The following is a 21,461-nucleotide window of genomic DNA, read 5'->3' as shown; positions in this document are numbered from 1 at the left end:
GTGTACGTACTTGGTCATTAAAGCTGATTCTGATTTCAGGTTGGAGATTCAAACTGTCCTTCAGACTTTTGGCCACCAGATGCCACCAAAGAGGACTGTGTTGAAAAGCTTGGAATAATATCAGTAGAAAAGGGTCCAATCAATGATGAGGTTAAAATGTGAAGATTAGTGGGCTGAGCCGCCACTGTGTCCAGATCCCAACAATTCCTCTGCTCTGTCTTCTATTTCCAGATGACCGTGCCGGCGGCTTCTGGAAGCTTCTACGGAGAGACGGCGGGAGGAGAAGGAGGACGAGGACATGGAGCCGCTTTTCGGAGGAGAAACTCAGGAGGCTGAGGTGAGGAAGATGGTGTTTTATTCCAGGAAGGATCAGTAAAGTTTGACTGAGACAAACTGGACTCATTCAGGAGGCTTTATGACGAGCTAGCTGGCTAACGGACGGAAATAAGCGTTAGCTCCGTTAGCTAGGTTAGCATCCGTTAGCTAACGTCTCTTCAGTCAGACTGCGGCCACAGCGGCTGTTTGTGCTGCTGACAGCTGGATTTTAGGACACAAACAGAGTCAACACGTGTGAGAGTCATTCTAGCTGCTAGCTAACCGAGCTACTGTCTACTTAGTCAGCTTGACCTAGTTAGCTGTTAGTTAGCAGGTTTACAGCCAGGAAGACTCAGGACAAACTTTGTGCTGCTGAATCACAGTGACAGTTGATTTTATTGACCCTGATTAAAATCCATGTAAAGTAAATGGTTCAAACCATATTCAGCTGGAAGGTAAGAAGTTAGACTTTACTCTGACACCATTCAGTTAATAGCAAACATTCCACAATTTAACATATTAGTAGTTTTGCTACTATTATTCAGCCAGTATGTTTTGTTGATTTGATTTTTAATTCTTTTTCATAATATTTACTTTAATCTGATAAATTTATATTTTACACACGACTGTAAAATCTTAGCCTTAGTACTTAAACTTGTTTAGTAAATCCACATGTGTGATTTATTAATTCCTTTAATCTGTAACCAGTGAGTGGACTTGAATATTAGTAATAAAGAGTGGCACAGTGACATGAAGCTGGTTGTCTGCTAACTAAACTCAGTGGTCTAATTAGCTTCATGCAGCTGTTAGCGAGGGCTGAACCATGTGAAAAATAATATGACAGTGAGATTTTTGTGTCCATCAAATAGTGAATATTTCCTGTGAATGAATGTGCTGCTTTTCTGCTGATTTGACGTCTCCACAGCAGTAAACAGCATCAGTTTGGATCAATCATCTCTAATGTGTGTAGATGAACAGTGTGTGCAGTCAGTTTGCTGTGTGACAGGACTGTATATATGTAGATGTGTGTAGACTGATAATGAGGCTGGGATCGCTCCAGGCTGGACACACAATCATTTGGTGTGAGTGTTTCTCAGCAGAGACCAGTTTGTGACAAGATACACAATAGTTGTGTAGATGTGAGACTGTGTGTGAGCTTGAATGTTGTGAGTGAACATGTGAGCGGTTGAGTTGAGGATGTTAAAGTGTGTTTTGTTGTGAGCAGCTGAGAGGTGAAGAAGAGGAGCTCCAGTCCCAGATGCCTCCTGAGGATGTTGTGAGTGTGTCTCAGTGGATGTGTGTGTTGTTGAGGACAGTGAGGACAGTTCCCCTGTTCTACCACAGTGATGGACATGACTGGACAGCTGGCTGCATGGAGACAAAGAGGCTGCAGGAAGCAGGTTAGTTTGGAGCTCTCACCCTGAATCAGTGTCTCCTGAAGCTGGACCTCAGTGTGCTTGTGTCGTTTGTCTGGGTTTTTTGTTTTGTTTCTCGCATTTTTGTTGTTTTTTCTCTCGTTTTTGTCATTTTGTGTCTCATTTTTGTAATATTCTGTCTTGTTTTTGTTGGTTTTTTGTTTTTTTTATCTGACTCTTTTTTGTTGCTTTGTTTCTTGCTTTTGCCATTTTGTGTTTCCTGTTTGTCTCGTTCGTTTTTTTTTGTCTTATTTTTATCATTTTTGTTTCACTTCATTGTTTATTGTCTCCTTTTTGTCCTTTTGCGTCTTTTTTTGTCTTGCTTGTGTCGTTTGTCCAATTTTTTTCCATTTTGTGTCTTGTTTTTCTACTACTTTATCTTGTGTTTGTTGTTTTTTTTTGTGGTTTTGATCCTCCAGTAAATCCTCTATGGTTCAGTTCCAGGTGACTAAATGTTGTGTTCCTTTGTCGACATTCTGTGATCTGGAAGTTGTAATGTGGAAATGATAAACTGAGGATGAATGTTGATGAAACTGAATTAATTTTTCTTCATAAACTTCAGGTTGTTGATGATGTTTAGTAAAAAGGTAATTCCTTAAATGTGAACATTTTGCACTAAAACAAAGGAACCATTAGGAGTTGTGGTTATTTACAGGTTATTGTGCTGTGGTTTTACTGGTTTCCATGCAGATCAGACTGGACTGAATGTGGAACTAAAATGAGTTTAATGTTCTGGATGTCTCACTGCATCACAGCTGTTGTCCTGTGGAGTTCTGGTGTCACTCTGCAGAGCTCCAGTTCACTGATCACACCTGAGAGAGTTTGATCCTAATCAGTGAAAACATGTTGATCGGGTGACAGCGTTCTTCTTTCAGTGTTGGAACAACAACTGCAGTAGCAACGTGACTCTGATCAGTCTGAGCTAGCAGCTGTTAGCGCCACTGAATCCACTGTGGATCAAAACACAGGAGTTCTGCTTTGTGTTGGGCTGAGCTGGTTTTGGTCCTGTTGTCTCCTGGTGCCGTTGTGTTGTTTTGTATGTTCAGTAAAGCAGCTGTGTGTCATACATGATGTTGTGTTGACATCATATAATGTGGTATTTTCCTCATCAGGACATATTGGGCTGTTTTCTCTTCATCGTTCTTCTGTTCAGCTGTTGTTTTTGTTCCAGCAGGATCCAGGTTTTCTCCAAAGATCTTCCATCAGCCAACCAGGTCGTCTGTCTCTGTGTGAATATTGATTCAGATCCATGTGACAGATTATTGATCCACTCTCTGATTCAGCTGTAGAGTTTTAGGCTTTCCTGCATCTTCTGTCAGTTTATCTTCACTTTGTGTTGGTCAGCAGAGGACCTGTGTTTCTGTTATCTCCAGTGATCAGTGTCCTGCAGCAGAAATCTCCAGAGACATTTAGTCTCCAGCAGCAGCTGTGTTCATCTCTATGAATGTTCCTGGATGGAGCTCTGAGGATTGTGGTTGGAGATACAGGGAGTCCAAGTGATGGACGCTGAGCAGGATGGTGAGTTTGTGGTTTGATGCATGTGTCAGTGGAACTCTGGTGTTCAGAGTGTGTTTAAGGAGTTACTAACAGGAACATAAAGTCCAGGTGAAGATGAGTTGTACTCTGTTGCACATATTTCTAGTTTTGGTTGTAACAGCAGCTGGATAAACTCACTGCTGGTCTAAACTCTACTGAACCAGATCAATCTAGTCTTTTTATTGGTTTTTACAGCAGCGACATCTTTGAGGCCTCAGGGTTTTACTGCAGAAGTTCATGTGTTGATGTGTTCACACTTCTTTTAGTCACTTCATTTTATTCTCTTTTCATAACTGGTGGCTTCATCTGTCTTTAATATACAGAATTTATTTATTTACAGTTTTAACTTTTCAAACTGTCAAACTTCACGTCATCAGAGAGTTTGATAAAACAGCGACGTCTCACTCTCTTCCAGGATTCCTCTTTCTTCTGATCAGAGTCAGAGTTAAAGCTTCATCTAGAACTCTGAGCTCAGAAAGATTTTATTGTCGCTTCTCTTTCAGCTCCATTCCTCATTTTGATTCTGAGACGTTTCAAAATCAACCCAGAGAAGGACTTTAAGAATGATTTGCTGTCTGAGTCAGTAGATTGTAAAGCAGCTCACAGGTTCAAAGTGTCTGTAATTCTAGAAGCAAGAATCCTGCTGATCTGTTGTTTATTAGAAAGAATGAAGCAGTTTCACCTGCTAATGAAGATTTAAACTGCTGCTTCAAACATGGTGAGTGGTTTTACAGAACTGATTGATTTCTTATTGTTTCTCTGGATCTTTGCAGGGTAGAAACACCTCAAACAGTCCTTTATGGGATTTTGGAGGATTTGAAAGAAGAACACTTTAAAAAATTCAAGTGGTTGTTGTGTGGTAAATTCCTAAAAGACTTTGAGCCAATCCCAAAGCGTCGACTGGAGAAAGCAGACAGGACAGAAACAGTGGATCAGATGTTTCAGAGCTACTGCATCTACACCATTAAAGTCCCAGAAATGATCTGGTGGACAACATCCCAAAAAGCATCAAAGAACCTCAAGGTAAGTCAGAGAAACTTGAAAAGTGGGACGTAGCAGAGATCTCAAGGACAATATGTAGACGTTAGAATGATCAGTGAACATGATAGATCTGAACAACCATCCAGAGGACCAAGGAAATCCACAGCAGCAGAACAAATAATATGTAGTGAAACCTGAGAACATCAGACTGGACTAAATTTCTGAGATCTTTGGAGAAAACAAACACGTGACCCACCTAGAGATCAGTGGAGAGAATGTGCCGATGTTTTCTGATCCAGTTGTCACACAGGAGACACATTACTGATCAGCAACCATCAGGACAAATAATCCAGACAGAAACCTGTAGCCACAACCTCCAAACACACAGTAGCAGCTGACAGTAGATGATGTTCCACAAAGCATCACAACCATTGTCTACATTCAATTCAATTCAATTTTATTTATATAGCGCCAACTACAGTCAAATTGTCTCGAGACGCTTTACAGAACCCATATGCCTGAACCCCCAGAGCAGCCCTAAGGAGACAGTGGCAGGAAAACACTCTTTTAACAGGGAAAAAAACCTTGAGCAGAACCCGGCTCTTTATATGGGGTACCCATCTGCTGCTGGCCGGGTGGGTTGAGAGGGACAGAAGAGGTCGAGAGGGACATGAGACTGTAACCTGGACCTAACAGGAAGACAAAACAATGTGCTCATGATGCAGTTAACCCTCTGGCTTTGCTGAAAAACACTATCCACTCAGCATGTTCGTGGCCAAAAGTAGCCACCCCATTTTCACAAAATGCCATAAAAAAATACCACATATTATCTTTATTTTCTACTTTCAACAGTTAAATTTTTAAAATTAGAATCAGTCCTGACTAATAAAATCCAAAATTTTGTTCAACTTCAGAAGTTTGACCCTTTTAAATTTGAGTTGAGAAATAAAGCAGCACTTGTTTACTTTGAACAACATGTACTTTTATAGAGAACGAGAACAAAAGCAGTGTGTGTGTGTGTGTGTGTGTGTGTGTGTGTGTGTGTGTGTGTGTGTGTGTGTGTGTGTGTGTGTGTGTGTGTGTGTGTGTGTGTGTGTGTGTGTGTGTGTGTGTGTGTGTGTGTGTGTGTGTGTGTGTGTGTGTGTGTGTGTGTGTGTGTGTGTGTGTGTGTGTGCTGAAGGGCAGCAGGATGTACAAACCACAGTAGAGTGATCTTTGCAGACACTTTCCACAGATTAGATGGAGTGGATGCTGCTCTTCTCCTGAAGGTGCACAGTTCACACCTTCTCCTCATTTTGTTGGTGGTCTGTGGGTCACACTCTCATTCAGACTGCTGTATCCCAGCAACAGTTGTAGCAGTGGCTTTTGAGCATGGGGGACAAGGCCTTCTTACAGCTTCTGGGGTCACCAGCATGTGCCCCAGCTCTTCCAGGAACACTCTCCTTTGGTAGGTTTTAGGCAACTACTCAGGATGGACTGATTTCCACAGGACAAAGGCATTGTATACCCAGATATCCAGGAGTTTTTAGAAGAGATCCAATGGCCAGTGGCTGGTTTTCCTTTCCGACAACTGTAGGTTCTAACAACCTTGTCTAGTTTATCCACACCGCCTTTGCACCTACTGTAGTCCAGGATTGCTGCAGGCTTCCTCTTTTCCCCGTTGCTGACTGATGGTTCCCTGTGCTTTGTGCTGAAAAGAAGCACATTCTTCCCTTGTTTGGGCATTTAGAACCCCACCATGGTAGTTTTGGTGAAGCGAAGACAGATGACAGAATCTAACTCTGCCACAGCTGGAGGAGCTGGGGAGGTAGCTCTGGTTTGTTTCTCCTGATTGTGCCAATCAGAGCCAGTTTTCTTCTGAGGAGTTCCTCTGCCAAGACAAAGGAAGTGGAGAAGTTGTAAGAAGTGACAGTGTGTCCTTGGAGCCCCTGTGTCAGTTGGAACGTGACCTTCATTCCCTGGTTAACTTCCTGGGAACTACTGTGGGGTTTTCCCTTGTAAATCTGCATCCTCCAGGCATATGAGGTTGCCACATCACAGGTGACCCATATTTTAACGCTGCACTTTGTAGGCTTGTTGGGCATATATTGGTGAAATCCACAATGACCTTTGAATGCAACAAGCTGCTCATCGACACACACAGGAGAGGATGTGTCCTCATCTTGCAGCATGAACATCCAGCTGTGGTTGTCTGAAGAGTCTTTTCTCCTTCATCACTGTGAGGAAGGGTAGCACTGATGTCCTCCTCATCCTTCCAGTAACAACAATAATGCTGCAGATTCAGCTCCTCTCTTCATAATACAACTTGTCTTGTGACTGTTCAGTTTTTACATTTCCCTGTCAGCAACGCCTTATTTATGCCATCCATTTATTTCATGTGTTTACACATCTTTACAGTTCACAATAGCTTAGTAATGTCGTTTTTAAATGTGCAATAATGGTAATAATGAATGTGTTGTTTTAATGCTGCATATCTGCTATAAATAACATGGACTTTTTATATTGTATTTAGATGGAGTTAAAGGTGATAAATGGAACTTTTGAATACTGAGAACACAGAGTAATATACTGCTGAAAAAGTCAATCTGAGTTTCCATCAGTGAAAGCTAAACAGGAAGTGGTTCACTGAGGATGTCATCCATTCAGTCTCCTTCTTCACAACCAGATGAGGTTTTCCTTCTGCTGGCTTCACTCAGAAGATCCTCACAGTGAAGACGAGACACCTGCGATGAAGACAGACATCACAGTATCAGCATCAACAGCAGAGGTTCATTTTAAAATATCCCTGGAAAGATTTCCTATTTCATAAATAGCTTATCAGCACTGAAAGACACAAAGGCCTGTAGTCATTTTAGCTTTAGGGGAGAGGATTTTATTATCCAGCTTATCTGTGCTGCAATTTAAATCTAATAACTGTAGTGTTCATCATTACTTTGATCATATTGTGGGAGTTTATTTTTCCAATCTACACTCTAGTAAGATGTGCTACAACATGTGAATCAGTCATTAAACAATGTTAACCATGAGAGAGTAGATTTACTGTTTTATTCAGTTTAACTTCAGACTCAACACATATTCAGGACTACTTTCAACACAGAACCTTAACGTCAACGGTCAAAATGAAGTTAATTCAGAATAGAGCAGTGCCGCCTGCTGGCCTCGGCTGAGTATTACAGCAGAACCAGCTGCAGCTTGTTTTAGAACACTGCGAATTATCCACAGTATTTACTGTATAGATACTATATTACAGTATTATTTATGTATAGATACTATATTATAGCATGATTTATGTATAGATACTATATTACAGTATTATTTATGTATCAATACTATATTATAGCATTATATATGTATAGCTACTATATTATTGCATTATTTATGTATAGATACTATATTATAGCATTATATATGTATAGATACTATATTATAGCATTATTTGTGTATAGATACTATATTATAGCATTATTTATGTATAGATACTATATTACAGTATTATTTATGTATAGATACTATATTATAGCATTATATATGTATAGATACTATATTACAGTATTATTTATGTATAGATACTATATTACAGTATTATTTATGTATAGATACTATATTACAGTATTATTTATGTATAGATACTATATTACAGCATTATATATGTATAGATACTATATTATAGCATTATGTATAGATACTATATTACAGCATTATTTATGTATAGATACTATATTATAGCATTATATATGTATAGATACTATATTATAGCATTATTTATGTATAGATGCTATATTACAGTATTATTTATGTATCAATACTATATTATAGCATTATATATGTATAGCTACTATATTATTGCATTATTTATGTATAGATACTATATTATAGCATTATATATGTATAGCTACTATATTATAGCATTATTTATGTATAGATACTATATTATAGCATTATATATGTATAGATACTATATTACAGTATTATTTATGTATAGATACTATATTATAGCATTATATATGTATAGATACTATATTATAGCATTATTTATGTATAGATACTATATTACAGTATTATTTATGTATAGAATGCTTATATCCAGGTTATTGATTCTTTAGAAAGTTTATATCCAGGCCATTGATTCTTTAGAACGTTTATATCCAGGTCGTTGATTCTTTAGAACGTTTATATCCAGGTCGTTGATTCTTTAGAACGTTTATATCCACGTTATTGATTCTTTAGAACGTTTATATCCAGGTCATTGATTCTTTAGAACGTTTATATCCAGGCCATTGATTCTTTAGAACGTTTATATCCAGGTCATTGATTCTTTACAACGTTTATATCCAGGCCATTGATTCTTTACAACGTTTATATCCACGTTATTGATTCTTTACAACGTTTATATCCAGGTCATTGATTCTTTACAACGTTTATATCCAGGCCATTGATTCTTTAGAACGTTTATATCCAGGTCATCGATTCTTTAGAATGTTTATATCCAGGTCATTGATTCTTTAGAACGTTTACATCCAGGTCATTGATTCTTTAGAACGTTTACATCCAGGCCATTGATTCTTTAGAACGTTTATATCCAGGCCATTGATTCTTTAAAACGTTTATATCCAGGTCATTGATTCTTTAAAACGTTTATATCCAGGTCATTGATTCTTTAGAACATTTACATCCAGGTGATTGACTCTTTAGAACGCTTTTATAACCTGACAAAAAGTTGCATAGTGGTGCAGCAAAATCCAAACTAAATGTCATGTGATCCGAAAATAACTGACCTGGATCACACAAAACTCAAAATCAAAACAAAGCAAAAATAATCCCAACTTGAAGAACGTCTGGAGAACGTGGAATATTCAGGCAGATGAGGGGAGAAGCTACAGGATGTCAGACAGATGAACAGCAGGAAGGAAACAGAACACACTGACAAAGGAAGTAAAACCAGCAGAGACACACAGACTGGGATTCTTCCAAATTAAAACATGAAGTAACTAAACCAAACCCCAGAGACCATGATGGTCCTGGACCACGGTGGACAGAAACGTTTGTCTTTGCTGGCACTCAGAGAGGGTTTCAGTGAAATATGAGCCTCAGTCTGGACATGGAGGGTGGTTTTGTCTCCTCAGCGCTGAGCAGAGTGAAGAAGACAAAGCAGTGGGTGGAAGAGGTTCGACTAAACGCAGTCGTCAGCAGGAAACCGGTTTCAGCTCTCCTCTGATCTGATCTTGTCAGAAAACAGTCCCTGACACCTGAGCTCAGCAGAGTTGGAGGAGGAGGATTGTCCAGCAGATGGTCTGAAGCAGAACCAAGAGCTGGACACAAAAACACACAAGGAGCAGTCCCAAGGTTTAAAACCACCGGATGGATTTACATCAATTATCCTCACTGTAGGTTCATTTATCCTCACTGTAGATTAATTTTAACTCACTGTAGGCTCATTTTAACTCACTGTAAGTTCATTTTAACTCACTGTAGATTCATTTTAGCTCACTGTAGGTTCATTTATCCTCACTGTAGCTTCATTTTAACTCACTGTAGGCTCATTTTAACTCACTGTAAGTTCATTTTAACTCACTGTAGCTTCATTTTAACTCACTGTAGGTTCAATTATCATCACTGTAGGTTCATTTTAACTGACTGTAGGTTCATTTTAACTCACTGTAGGTTCATTTATCCTCACTGTAACTTCATTTTAACTCACTGTAGGTTCATTTTAACTCACTGTAGTTTCATTTTGACTCGCTGTAGATTCATTTGAACTTACTGTAGATTCATTTTAACTCACTGTAGGTTCATTTATCCTCACCTTAGGTTCATTTTACCTCACTGTAGATTCATGTTAACTCACTGTAGGTTCATATTAACTTACTGTAGGATCATTTATCCTCACTGTAGGTTCATTTTAACTCACTGTAGCTTCATTTTAACTCACTGTAGCTTCATTTTAACTTACTGTAGCTTCATTTTAACTCACTGTGGATCATTCCAACCTACTATGGCTCTTCTATATGTCATCTCCAGTTGTAGAACAATAACAACGGTCTGGTTCCTCGAGGTTCTTTGGTTTCAGTCGCCTCAGTAGATGTTTGCTGATAACCGGAGACTGTCCATGTTTACCCCCAAACATTCCCATGATGCATCAGGAGGGGAACCTCGGCATGTTTCCGCTGCCGTCGGCACTTTGAGCCTGCTGCAGGTCCAATCACAACCGCACAATCCACCACAATCTGAGTGAATGAAGGTGACGGCAGCAGCACTGGGACCTGATTCGCCAGTTTGCTCATTTTCAGCTTCCTTTTGGTACTTTTAGCTTTGCTTTCTGTCTATTTTTGTTGTTTTTTTATTTATTTTTATAATTTTGCTTTTCATATTGGTTATTTTTGCCTCATTTCGACTTTTTTGTGTTTTATTTTGGTAGTTACTATGTAAGTTTGGTGGGGATTTTTTATTGTGTGCATATTTTTGTTTTTTGTTTCATTTTGGTCCTTTTTTTGTTTTACATGTTGTTTGGAGTTTGTTTTCTGCCTCACTTTGGGTCATTTTTGTTTTATTTTGTGTGTATTTTTGTTGTTTTGTGCCTCATTTTTGGTCCTGCTGTTTGTGTGTCCCCCCTGAAGTGGACTAGAACCCACAGAATCCAGAACCTGATCAAAGCCTCTGTCTCTGTAGGACCTGATCATCTTCACCATGAACCTGGATGGAGACGGAGGTCGATCAGAGAGAGACGCCAAGGTAACAAGTCTCTTTGTGGTAGTTTTGTGTGTCTTTGTGGTTGTTTTGTGTCTCTTCGTGGTTGTTTTATGTCTCTTTGTGGTTGTTTTGTGTATCTCTTGTGTTGTCTTTGTGGTCAGCTCTGACAGTGTGTTGTGTTGTCCTCCAGGGGGAGCCAGTGTGTCTCTCTACCGGCACCACCAGAAGCTTCTTCCATCGGGCTCCGTGCAGTCGGCCTGCCAGTCCCCACTTGGCCCCTGCCAGGACCTCCAGCTCCCCCAGAACCATCTTCCCCTCTCAGCAGGACCCCCCATTCAGATCCCCCCGCAGGTACGACAGGCACACACGCATGTGCGCGCACACACACACACACACACACACACACACACACACACACAGAGTGTATAAGTAATAAATAAGGAATAAGAAGTGGACTGACCCTGCGTGCGTGTGCGTGTGCGTGTGTGTGTCAGGCTGAGTTTCAGTGGAATCTTTAGGTCGGTCTCCAGGGATTCGAACCAGCAGCCCTCATCCTCCTCAGTCAGCATCAAACTGTTCAGCAGGAGAGGCAAGAGCAGAGGTGTGTGTGTGTGTGTGTGTGTGTGTGTGTGTGTGTGTGTGTGTGTGTGTGTGTTCAGGACTAATTCTGAGATCCATCAGAGTAAAGCGTTGATCAGCTGGTTTCTCGCTGTTTGCTGTCACCAAACCCAAGAACAAACATGAAGAACCTTGGAAGAACCACATGGTGGTGGAGCTCTGAGGAACCAGAGAACTTGTCCTGACGTGACCTGAGCCGGTTCAGGTGGAAGCAGCTGATTGGCTGTTAGCTGGAGTCCTGCTGCTGTGAAAGTAAACAGAGACCTGAGACCAGAAGCAGGATTTATTATCACACAGACAGACGATCCACCTAGGGGAGCAGACAGACAGGTAGAGAGACAGACAGGTAGACAGACAGACGATCCACCCAGGGGAGCAGACAGACAGGTAGACAGACAGACAGACAAACAGACAGACATGTAGACAGACAGGTAGACAGACAGACGATCCACCTAGGGGAGCAGACAGGTAGAGAGAGAGACAGGTAGAGCGTGAGACAGGTAGAGAGACAGGTAGAGAGAGACAGATAGGGAGAGAGACAAGTAGAAAGAGAGAGACAGGGAGTTGAGACAGGTAGGGTGAAACAGGCAGGTGTCAGAAGTGGGTTCCTGTTAGAACATAATGAATATTTTGGGTTCTGTTGCTCAAACTGGTTTTGTTTTAAAACTGTTTACAGAAACACTGACAGAGGACCAGAGATTTATAGTTCTCCAGTTTTATATATTTATAGTTGAATATTTTTAGTTTTACAGTTGAATATTTTTTACAGTTTTATAGTTGAATACTTTTATAGATTTATAGTTGAATATTTTCACAGTTTTATAGTTGAATATGTTTAAAGTTTTATAGTTTCACATTTGAATACTTTAACAGCTGAGTATTTTTACAGCTGAATATTTTTACAGTTGAATATTTTTACAGTGCAGACAGCAGGAGGGGGCGTGTTCATCAGAAGGTCAGATTCACTCTCAGGAACTCTAGTAGTGGAACTGAAACACAGAGGACTCTGCTGCTGGACAAACATGTCTGTCTACCTGTCTGTCTGCCTGTCTGTCTGTATCTACCTGTCTGTCTGTCTGTCTGTCTACCTACCTGTCTGTCTGTCTGTCTGTCTACCTACCTACCTGTCTGTCTGTATCTGTCTGTCTGTCTGTATCTACCTGTGTCTGTCTGTCTGTCTGTCTATTTGTCTGTCTGTCTTTCTACCGACCTGTCTGTCTGTCTACCTGTCTGTCTGTCTACTTGTCTGTCTGTCTACCTATCTACCTGTCTGTCTGTCTGTCTGTATCTACCTGTCTGTCTATCTGCCTGTCTACCTGTCTGTCTGTCTGTCTGTATCTACCTGTCTGTCTGTCTGTCTGTCTGTCTGTCTGTCTGTCTGTCTGTCTGTCTACTTGTCTGTCTACCTGTCTGTCTGTCTACCTATCTACCTGTCTGTATGTCTGTCTGTCTGTATCTACCTGTCTATCTGCCTGTCTACCTGTCTGTCTCTCTGTCTGTCTACCTACCTACCTGTCTACCTGTCTGTCTGCCTGTCTGTCTACCTGTCTGTCTGTCTGTCTGTCTGTATCTACCTGTCTGTCTGTCTATCTGTCTATTTGTCTATCTGTCTTTCTACCGACCTGTCTGTCTACCTGTCTGTCTGTCTACTTGTCTGTCTGTCTGTCTGTCTACCTATCTACCTGTCTGTCTGTCTGTATCTACCTGTCTGTCTATCTGCCTGTCTACCTGTCTGTCTATCTGCCTGTCTACCTGTCTGTCTGTCTGTCTGTCTGTATCTACCTGTCTGTCTGTCTGTGTCTGTCTTTCTGTCTGTCTACTTGTCTGTCTACCTGTCTGTCTGTCTACCTGTCTGTCTGTCTGCCTGTCTGCCTGTCTACCTGTCTGTCTGTCTGTCTGTATCTACCTGTCTGTCTGGGTCTGTCTTTCTGTCTGTCTACTTGTCTGTCTACCTGTCTGTCTGTCTACCTATCTACCTGTCTGTCTGTCTGTATCTACCTGTCTATCTGCCTGTCTACCTGTCTGCCTGTCTGTCTGTCTGTATCTACCTGTCTATCTGTCTGTCTGTCTGTCTGTCTATTTGTCTATCTGTCTTTCTACCGACCTGTCTGTCTACCTGTCTGTCTGTCTACTTGTCTGTCTGTCTGTCTACCTATCTACCTGTCTGTCTGTCTGTATCTACCTGTCTGTCTATCTGCCTGTCTACCTGTCTGTCTATCTGTCTGTCTACCTGTCTGTCTGTCTGTATCTACCTGTCTGTCTGTCTGTCTACTTGTCTGTCTACCTGTCTGTCTACCTATCTACCTGTCTGTCTGTCTGTATCTACCTGTCTATCTGCCTGTCTACCTGTCTGTCTCTCTGTCTACCTACCTACCTGTCTGTCTACCTGTCTGTCTGCCTGTATCTACCTGTCTGTCTGTCTACTTGTCTGTCTGTCTGTCTGTCTACCTATCTACCTGTCTGTCTGTCTGTCTGTATCTACCTGTCTGTCTATCTGCCTGTCTACCTGTCTGTCTATCTGCCTGTCTGTCTGTCTGTCTGTCTACTTGTCTGTCTGTCTACCTGTCTGTCTACCTATCTACCTGTCTGTCTGTCTGTCTGTATCTACCTGTCTGTCTGTCTATTTGTCTGTCTTATCTGTCTTTCTACCGACCTGTCTGTCTACCTGTCTGTCTGTCTACTTGTCTGTCTGTCTGTCTGTCTACCTATCTACCTGTCTGTCTGTCTGTATCTACCTGTCTGTCTATCTGCCTGTCTACCTGTCTGTCTGTCTGTATCTACCTGTCTGTCTGTCTGTCTTTCTGTCTGTCTACTTGTCTGTCTACCTGTCTGTCTGTCTACCTATCTACCTGTCTGTCTGTCTGTCTGTATCTACCTGTCTATCTGCCTGTCTACCTGTCTGTCTGTCTGTCTGTCTGTCTATCTACCTACCTGTCTGTCTATCTGTCTGTCTGCCTGTCTGTCTACCTGTCTGTCTGTCTGTCTGTATCTACCTGTCTGTCTGTTTGTATCTACCTGCCTGTCTGTCTGTCCTCTACTGTCTGTCTGTATCTACCTGTCTGTCTACCTGTCTGTCTTTCTTTCTACCTGCCTGTCTGCCTGCCTGCCTGTCTGTGTGTCTGTCTGTCTGTCTGTCTGTCTGTCTGCGTGCAGCTGGACTCTCTGAGGACTGTCCTTCTGGTCCGTCCGTTGCTGCTGTTGAGCTGGTTTTTAATGTAATGTTCAGCTGATTCCTGACGTCTTTGGATTAATTTAGTCTTCTAGAATTAATCTTGTTTGTCTGAGTTCAACTCATTTAGTCTGAGTTTAGCTAAAGCTGCAGAATCTTTATTAGTTCCGATTCATTCTTCTGATTGTCCAAGAATAATTATTGATTAAAATGTCATTATTATAGCTGTAATTATTGGTTTCTTTTGAATTGATATCTGATGTAAAATCACATTCATAAAGGAGTTACCATTTTTCAGTTCTTAATATACTTAAATTTCAAATAACTTCTAATATCTGTAGTATCATCAGCTGGTTTATCTGTTGGTTGGTTGGTTGGTCGGTTGGTTGTTTGTTTGTTTATTGATTTGTTGGTTGGTTGTTGGTTGGTTGGTTGGTTGGTTGGTTTGTTGGTTGGTTAGTTGGTTGGGCAGGTGGGCAGGAAGTTAGTTGTTTGTCGGTTGGTTGGTTGGTTGGTTGGTCTGTTGTTTGTTTGTTTGTTGGTTGGTTGGTTGGTTGGTTGTTTGTTGGTTGGTTTGTTGGTCTGTTGGTTGGTTTGTTGGTTGGTTTGTTGGTCTATTGGTTGGTTAGTTAGTTGGGCAGGTGGGCAGGAAGTTAGTTGTTTGTTTGTTGGTTTGTTGGTTGGTTGGTTGGTTGGTTGGTTGGTGAGTGGCCGGGCTGGCTGGTTCGTCAGTCAGTCAGTTCATTAGTTCGTTAGTTCCTTAATGGGCTGATTCTTCTTCATTTTGACTTTTGGTCAACTCTAAACTAAGCAACTCAACCAGTGAACCGAGCAGAACCAGAGTGAAGTTAATCAGGAGCAGTGGCACTGAAGGGTCCTAGGTGGACAGGAAGTGTTGATGAACTGGTTTCGTGTGGTTTTGTTTGAATCAGTCTGACTTGTTGATGATGAAGCGTCTGAGCAGCCGGATGCTGAGGAGGTGGACGGACCACAGGAGGAGCGAAGACGAGGAGGACGAGGAGACGGGCAGACCGACTCCCAGACTGATGCTGAGGAGGAAGTCTGAACCGTGCGGACGGACGGAGGAGGACAAGAAGAAGACGGAGCGCCAGAGGTCCCGGACCAGCATGGAGGCTGAGGACGAGTCGGACAGGAAGTCCTGGATGCTGCTGGAGGACCGAGGACGTGACAGGAAGACAGCAATACGGCGCTCGGAGCCCTGCAGTGTCCTGAACGTCCAGCTGATGTCCAGTAGGAAGTGGACGGACAGGGAGAGATCCGACCAGGCCGGGGACCTGCAGAACCGTAAGACGGGTTTGAGTGGAGGGCTGTGTCCTGCTGGAACTCAAAAGAATCTGTCTGAAATATCTCCGTCCTAAATGAAAGGAAAAGTGCACAAACTGGTCCAAAATGTAAAGAATTTGTCCTAAATTACCCAAAAGTTGTCCAGAATGACGTCCGTTATGTCTGGAAGGGATTTAAACCTTGTCAGAAATCACAGAAAAGCTTTCCAGAATGACAGCGTTTTTCCAAAATGATTTGAAACTTTCCCAAGTTTAGTTCAGTTTTGTCCTAAATTGCAGAAAAAGTGTCAAAAATGACTCAAACTTTGTGTGAAGTTACAAAATCTCTTACGAAATGAGTCACAGTGAATCTGAAGTGACAAAAAGACACAGAAATCATCCAAAATGTTCTGATGAAATCATAAAACTTTGTCCTAAATTACCCAAAAATCAACAAAATTCAAGTCACTCCAGAGAAAATGACAGTTTCTCTGAAATGAGTTGAGTTTGGTCTAAAGCTGTCAAATATGAAAGATCTTGGTGTTAATATTTCTGTCTTTTTCTGTTGTTTGGTGGTTTTATCTCCTCATCCTGTAGATGTTCTTTTATCTCCATGTTTCCTCTCTACTCATCAACTGTAGATGTTCCACCATGCCGGATGGATCTCCAACAACCTGCTCCTCTGTTCTCTGTTTCTGATCCATGCTGCATTTATTTATTCATCCAGTAGCTTTGGTTTTTATTTTCAGTCTCTGTTTTATATCTTGTTTGTCATTTTGATTGTTTTTTGTCGTTTTTTGTCTCGTTCTTGTCCTTTTATGTCTTGTTTGCATCATTTTGTGTGATTTTATTGTCATTTTCTGTCTCGTTTTTGTCGTTTTTGTCTTGTTTTTGTTATTTTATGTCTCCTTTTGGACATTTTGTCTCTTGTTTTTGTGTCCCATTTTTGTGTCCCGTTTTTGTCGTTTTGTGTCTGGTTTTTGTTGTTTTGTCTCGTTTTTGTTGTTTTTGTCTCATTTTTGTCGTTTTGTGTTTTGTTTTTGTCTCATTTTTGTCATTTTTGTCTCGTTTTTGTCGTTCCGTCTGGTTTTTGTCATTTTGTGTCTTTTTGTCATTTTATGTCTAGTTTTTGTTTTATGTCTCATTTTTGTCATTTTGTGTCTAATTTTTGTAATTTTGTCTGATTTTAGTCATTTTGTGTCTCATTTTTGTCATTTTGTGTGTTGTTTTTTTCATTTTATGTCTCGTTTTTGTCATTTTGTGTGTTGTTTTTGTCGTTTTGTGTCGTTTTTGTCTCATTTTTGTCATTTCGTTTCCCGTTTTTGTCGTTTTGTGTCTCGTTTTTGCTTTTATCTCTTCATCCTGTAGACGTTTTTCTATCTCCATGTCTCCTCTGATGTTAAACTCTGAACTCATGTTGTCTCCTCATACTTCTGTGGAGGTTCTCAGTCATCCAGGTTCTGGAAGACATTTCTAGAAACGTCATCCAGTTGGTTTCTCCTGGAGCTTCTACCATCTCCTCATCCTGTAGATGTTCTTCTATCTCCATGTTTCCTCTCTACTCTGCTCATCATCTGTAGAAGATGTTCCACCATGCTGAATGGCTCTCCAACACTCTGTTCTCTGTTTCTGCTGCGTTTATTTTATTGATTTCCTCTCAGTCTCCGTGTGGTTCTGATGAAATCTCACACTAGATTTGGTGAATTTTCCCAACAGAACCTCACATCCCAGATGAGTTCAATGACTGTTGGAAAGCTGAAAATCCAACAAGTAGCTCAATTTTAAAGATTGTGGCTGATGACTTGTGTCCCTCTGGTGATGTTTAGTCTCTGAGCGGTAAAAGTGGGTTTTGGGGTTGAGAAGGTAAAATTTCTCGTCTGAAGAATCTCCATCTGTCAGCTTCAGTTCTGCCTCACTAAAGCAGAATTCCAGTTTGTTCATCAGACTCTGTGGGTCACAAAACAATCAGGAGATCACTGATTAATCACAGATAACTGATCAATCACTGATAATTGATCACAGATAACTGATCAATCACAGATAACCGATCAACCACTGATACCTGATCAATCACTGAAAACTGATCAATCACTGACAGCCAATCAATCACTGATAACTAACCAATCACTGATGAGTGATCAATTACTGATAATTGATCAATCGCATATAACTGATCAATCATAGATAACTGATCAATCACTGATAACCGATCAATCACTGAAAACTGATCAGTCACTTCCAACCGATCAATCACTGATGGCTGATCAATCACTGATAACTGATCAATCACTGATAACTGATTAATCACTTATAGCTGATCAATCATATATAACTGATCAATCACTGATAACTGATCAATCACATATAACTGATCAATCACTGATCACCTATCAATCACTGATCACCTGTCCAGTGGAGTTCAGGAAGTGTTCAGTAATTGATTCATTGCAGAGACCCAGAGACTCCAGCAGGAGGCGACAAACACTGATTTCATCTTCATCTTCATCCCCCCCCAGGCCACAGCCTGTACTCTCCCCCTCCGCCTCCAGCTCCTCCCCTCCCTCCCCAGGAGGAGGTGAGTGTTTTCCACCTGGAGACGTACCTGAAGGAGCCGAGGCGTCTGGAGACCAGGAGGCTTCGCTCCTTCTCCTCCCCCCCAGACACCTCCTCCTCTTCCTCCTTCACCTCCTCCTGCTGCCAGACGCCTCCTCTGGCCCCGCCCCTTCTGGCATCTTCTCCTATCAGGAGGCTGGTGAGTGTTGATGTCCTGCACACTGTTGGCACTTCATGTAATTATTTTATTGTGAAAATCTTCAGCAGCACAAAGTGAAACTGATCAAACCGGAAATGGGAGATATTTTCATTTTAAAGTGACAGTCAAACCCTTCTTCCTCCTCTGGTCATTATTACCTGATGCTCGGCTGTCTCCGACCGACAGCGTCAAGTTTACACGATAACATGAACGGGAAGTGTCCTTTCACGGTAAAACAACCCAAAGCTCGTATCATGCCTGGAGATGTTTCACAGCTTTTCCTCTGCTCTCTGATGATGATATTCTTTAGGGATCCGTTCTTCATATAACTCTATTAAGAGTTATTTTTATATTTTTAATGTGATGGAGCTTTGAGGAACCGGAGAGCTTCTGAAGAACTGTTGTTGTTTTTCTACTATTTCATTCAGCAGAGTGACGGACATGTGATAGTAGAAATGACAAAACGAGACAGAAAACGACAAAAACATCAACAGGTTCTGCTAACATGTTGTGGGACACGTTCCATCATAGTAATTATTTTTTAAAATATTATGTTGATTAAAAAATGTTCCCACAATGACGAGACATGAATAAAAAAAAAATAAAACCAGAAAACGGAGATTTAAATTTGAACAGTTTTATTAGAGATTCAGTTTGGTCATCGGGGGGACAAGAGAAAAATGGCATTTTAGGGGAACTCCAGACTTATTTGGTATTTAAAATATTTCAAATATTCTTTTCTCCTAGTTTTTTTTTTTTTAAAGATTTGGTCTCAGGACAAGAACATTTACACAAAACTGCATGTTGGATGTAGAACGTCCTCCAGCTCTGGAATGACTCTATAATGAAATGAGAGCAGCTGTTTCTATCAGATCGTCTTATAAATTACCAGGACCATGTGGAAGGACATAGAAGCTGCATTTTCTCAAAAAAAAAAAAATTTGGATTCAGCCTTTTTAATGAAAATATTTAAAAATAAAAAGTTTGATGAAGCTCTAGAATAAGGTCTGCGGAAAGCTTTTATTGTAGAGGTTTCCTTCTCTGCATCCGGTTAGCGTTGTTAGCTTGTTAGCTGCTACATCCAGGCACCGAACGGCGGCGACTTTTACCGACAGGAGGCGACCGCGAACCGGCACAGCGGCTCCACCGGGGCGGACGGAGACACAAGATGGGTCCGTGAGGACTGCGGCGGCTCCCGGGCAGAGACCGACAGAGACTCGGCGCCGAGACCCGGCGGGGAAAAGACGCTTCATGGACGGCGACTGTCCGGTAGGTTCCCGCTCCACCGGTCGGATGTAACCGCTCCGGAAAACGGCACGAAAACCGCCTCGTTTCACGGCATCAGCACCGGGGACGTGTCCGCGGTGACCGGTGGGTGGAACGACCCGCCACATCCCGGAGCTCCTCCTCGGTCACCGGGCTGCGGGGTCCCGGTGCTGCTCGGTGGGATGACAGATGCTCCGCAGGCCGCCGACATCCCGTTAGTCCTCTGAGCTGATCGATTAATCATCACCAGCTGTTCCGGTGATCGATACCCTCCAGAAGGACCCCAGAATGTTCTAAAGGACCGGAAATGATCCCAGAATGTTTGGTGACAGTTCTTCGAAAACATCTTTGAATGAAGCTTTTTGTAAACCGATGGATCGATTATTCATCAGTTATTAGTTATTATTGATCACAGCGTCAGAAACCTTCTGCTCCACAGACTGAGAGGAAACTTAAGATTTCTGTAGAACTGAGAAAAGGAAGGCGCTTTTCAAGTGGAGGCAGATTTAGATTTCCCAGATTTTAGGTTAATAATCAACAAATTCCTCAGATTGTTGGATGAGCGGTGGTTTCAGACTATGAGTGATCTGAGCTTCAATTCCAGAGAAATCCCCAATAAATCCACATTCTGTCCTGAAACTCCCAGTTAGTGGTTCGGTATCAGAGAGTTTAGTCTCCTGTTAAATAAATGTCAGAAAAGAGTCAAACTTTTTCCCAGATGATTTTAAAATTGTCCAAAATAACTCAAGACTTTTCTAAAAAGTCTTCTGTGGTCCAAAAAAAATCCGAAAAGAAGAAAACGTTTGAAACGACTTTGTCCAAAATAACAAAAAAAAATTCAAAATGACCAAATATTGTTTATAGAGATTTGAAAATGGTCCAAAGTGTTAAATAAGCAAAAACAAGCAGGTGGTCCTGTCCAGGTGGTCCTGTCCAGGTGGTCCTGTCCAGGTGATCAGACTGACGCTTGTGTTGCTGTCGCAGGTGGAGGTTGCAGACGGAATGTCGGAGCAGCCGGACCCCGAAGATCCAGGTAGGATGGATGATCACCTGCTGATCAGAGTGGTGGGGCTGAGGTTATCCGCAGGTGTATCCTCAGGTGTGTTTTCAGGTGTATCCTCAGGTGTTTTCAGGTGTATTCTCAGGTGTTTTGAGGTGTATTCTCAGGTGTTTTGAGGTGTATCTTCAGGTGTATTCTCAGGTGTATCCTCAGGTGTTTCCTCAGGTGAACCAGCACTAAAGCCTGACTGAATGTGTTCAGGGTCGCAGGAGTCGGAGAGGGACATCTACATGCGCTTCATGAAGTGTCACAAGTGTTATGACATCATCCCCACCAGCTCCAAACTGGTGGTGTTCGACACCACGCTGCAGGTGAGCCTCACCTGCCCTGCTCTGGGCCGCAGGTAGTCCAGTACACATGAACACATCCTCAGCAGATA

The 21,461-nt window shown here is 41.6% G+C and overlaps 1 protein-coding gene across 14 annotated transcripts in view; it reads left to right on the top strand.

Moving 5' to 3' along the window:
* The first annotated feature begins 133 nt into the window (after positions 1 to 133).
* Positions 134 to 21,461, top strand: part of LOC111588686 (5'-AMP-activated protein kinase subunit gamma-1-like) — a 34,302-nt gene continuing 12,974 nt past the window's right edge. Inside the window, exons 1-11 of one of the 14 annotated variants that reach the window (XM_055007004.1) lie at positions 137 to 3,248; positions 4,040 to 4,289; positions 6,913 to 7,014; positions 9,477 to 9,631; positions 10,388 to 10,544; positions 10,914 to 10,976; positions 11,125 to 11,285; positions 11,429 to 11,535; positions 18,521 to 18,756; positions 21,007 to 21,121; positions 21,284 to 21,393. In XM_055007004.1, coding sequence (XP_054862979.1) covers positions 10,932 to 10,976; positions 11,125 to 11,285; positions 11,429 to 11,535; positions 18,521 to 18,756; positions 21,007 to 21,121; positions 21,284 to 21,393 — 774 coding nt within the window. In that variant the 5' untranslated portion in view covers positions 137 to 3,248; positions 4,040 to 4,289; positions 6,913 to 7,014; ... (1 more) ...; positions 10,388 to 10,544; positions 10,914 to 10,931. Of the gene's footprint in view, positions 3,249 to 4,039; positions 4,290 to 6,912; positions 7,015 to 9,476; positions 10,545 to 10,622; positions 10,977 to 11,124; positions 11,286 to 11,428; positions 11,536 to 15,653; positions 16,027 to 18,520; positions 18,757 to 18,802; positions 20,026 to 21,006; positions 21,122 to 21,283; positions 21,394 to 21,461 lie in introns of those variants that run through there. The other 13 variants (XM_055007002.1, XM_055006999.1, XM_055007000.1 and 10 more) reach the window with 13 other exon arrangements.

Source organism: Amphiprion ocellaris, chromosome 22, assembly GCF_022539595.1.
Source record: "Amphiprion ocellaris isolate individual 3 ecotype Okinawa chromosome 22, ASM2253959v1, whole genome shotgun sequence".
Lineage (NCBI taxonomy): Eukaryota > Metazoa > Chordata > Actinopteri > Pomacentridae > Amphiprion > Amphiprion ocellaris.
The sequence above is the reverse complement of the archived record's forward strand: the minus strand, read 5'-3'. Positions and strand labels throughout refer to the sequence as shown.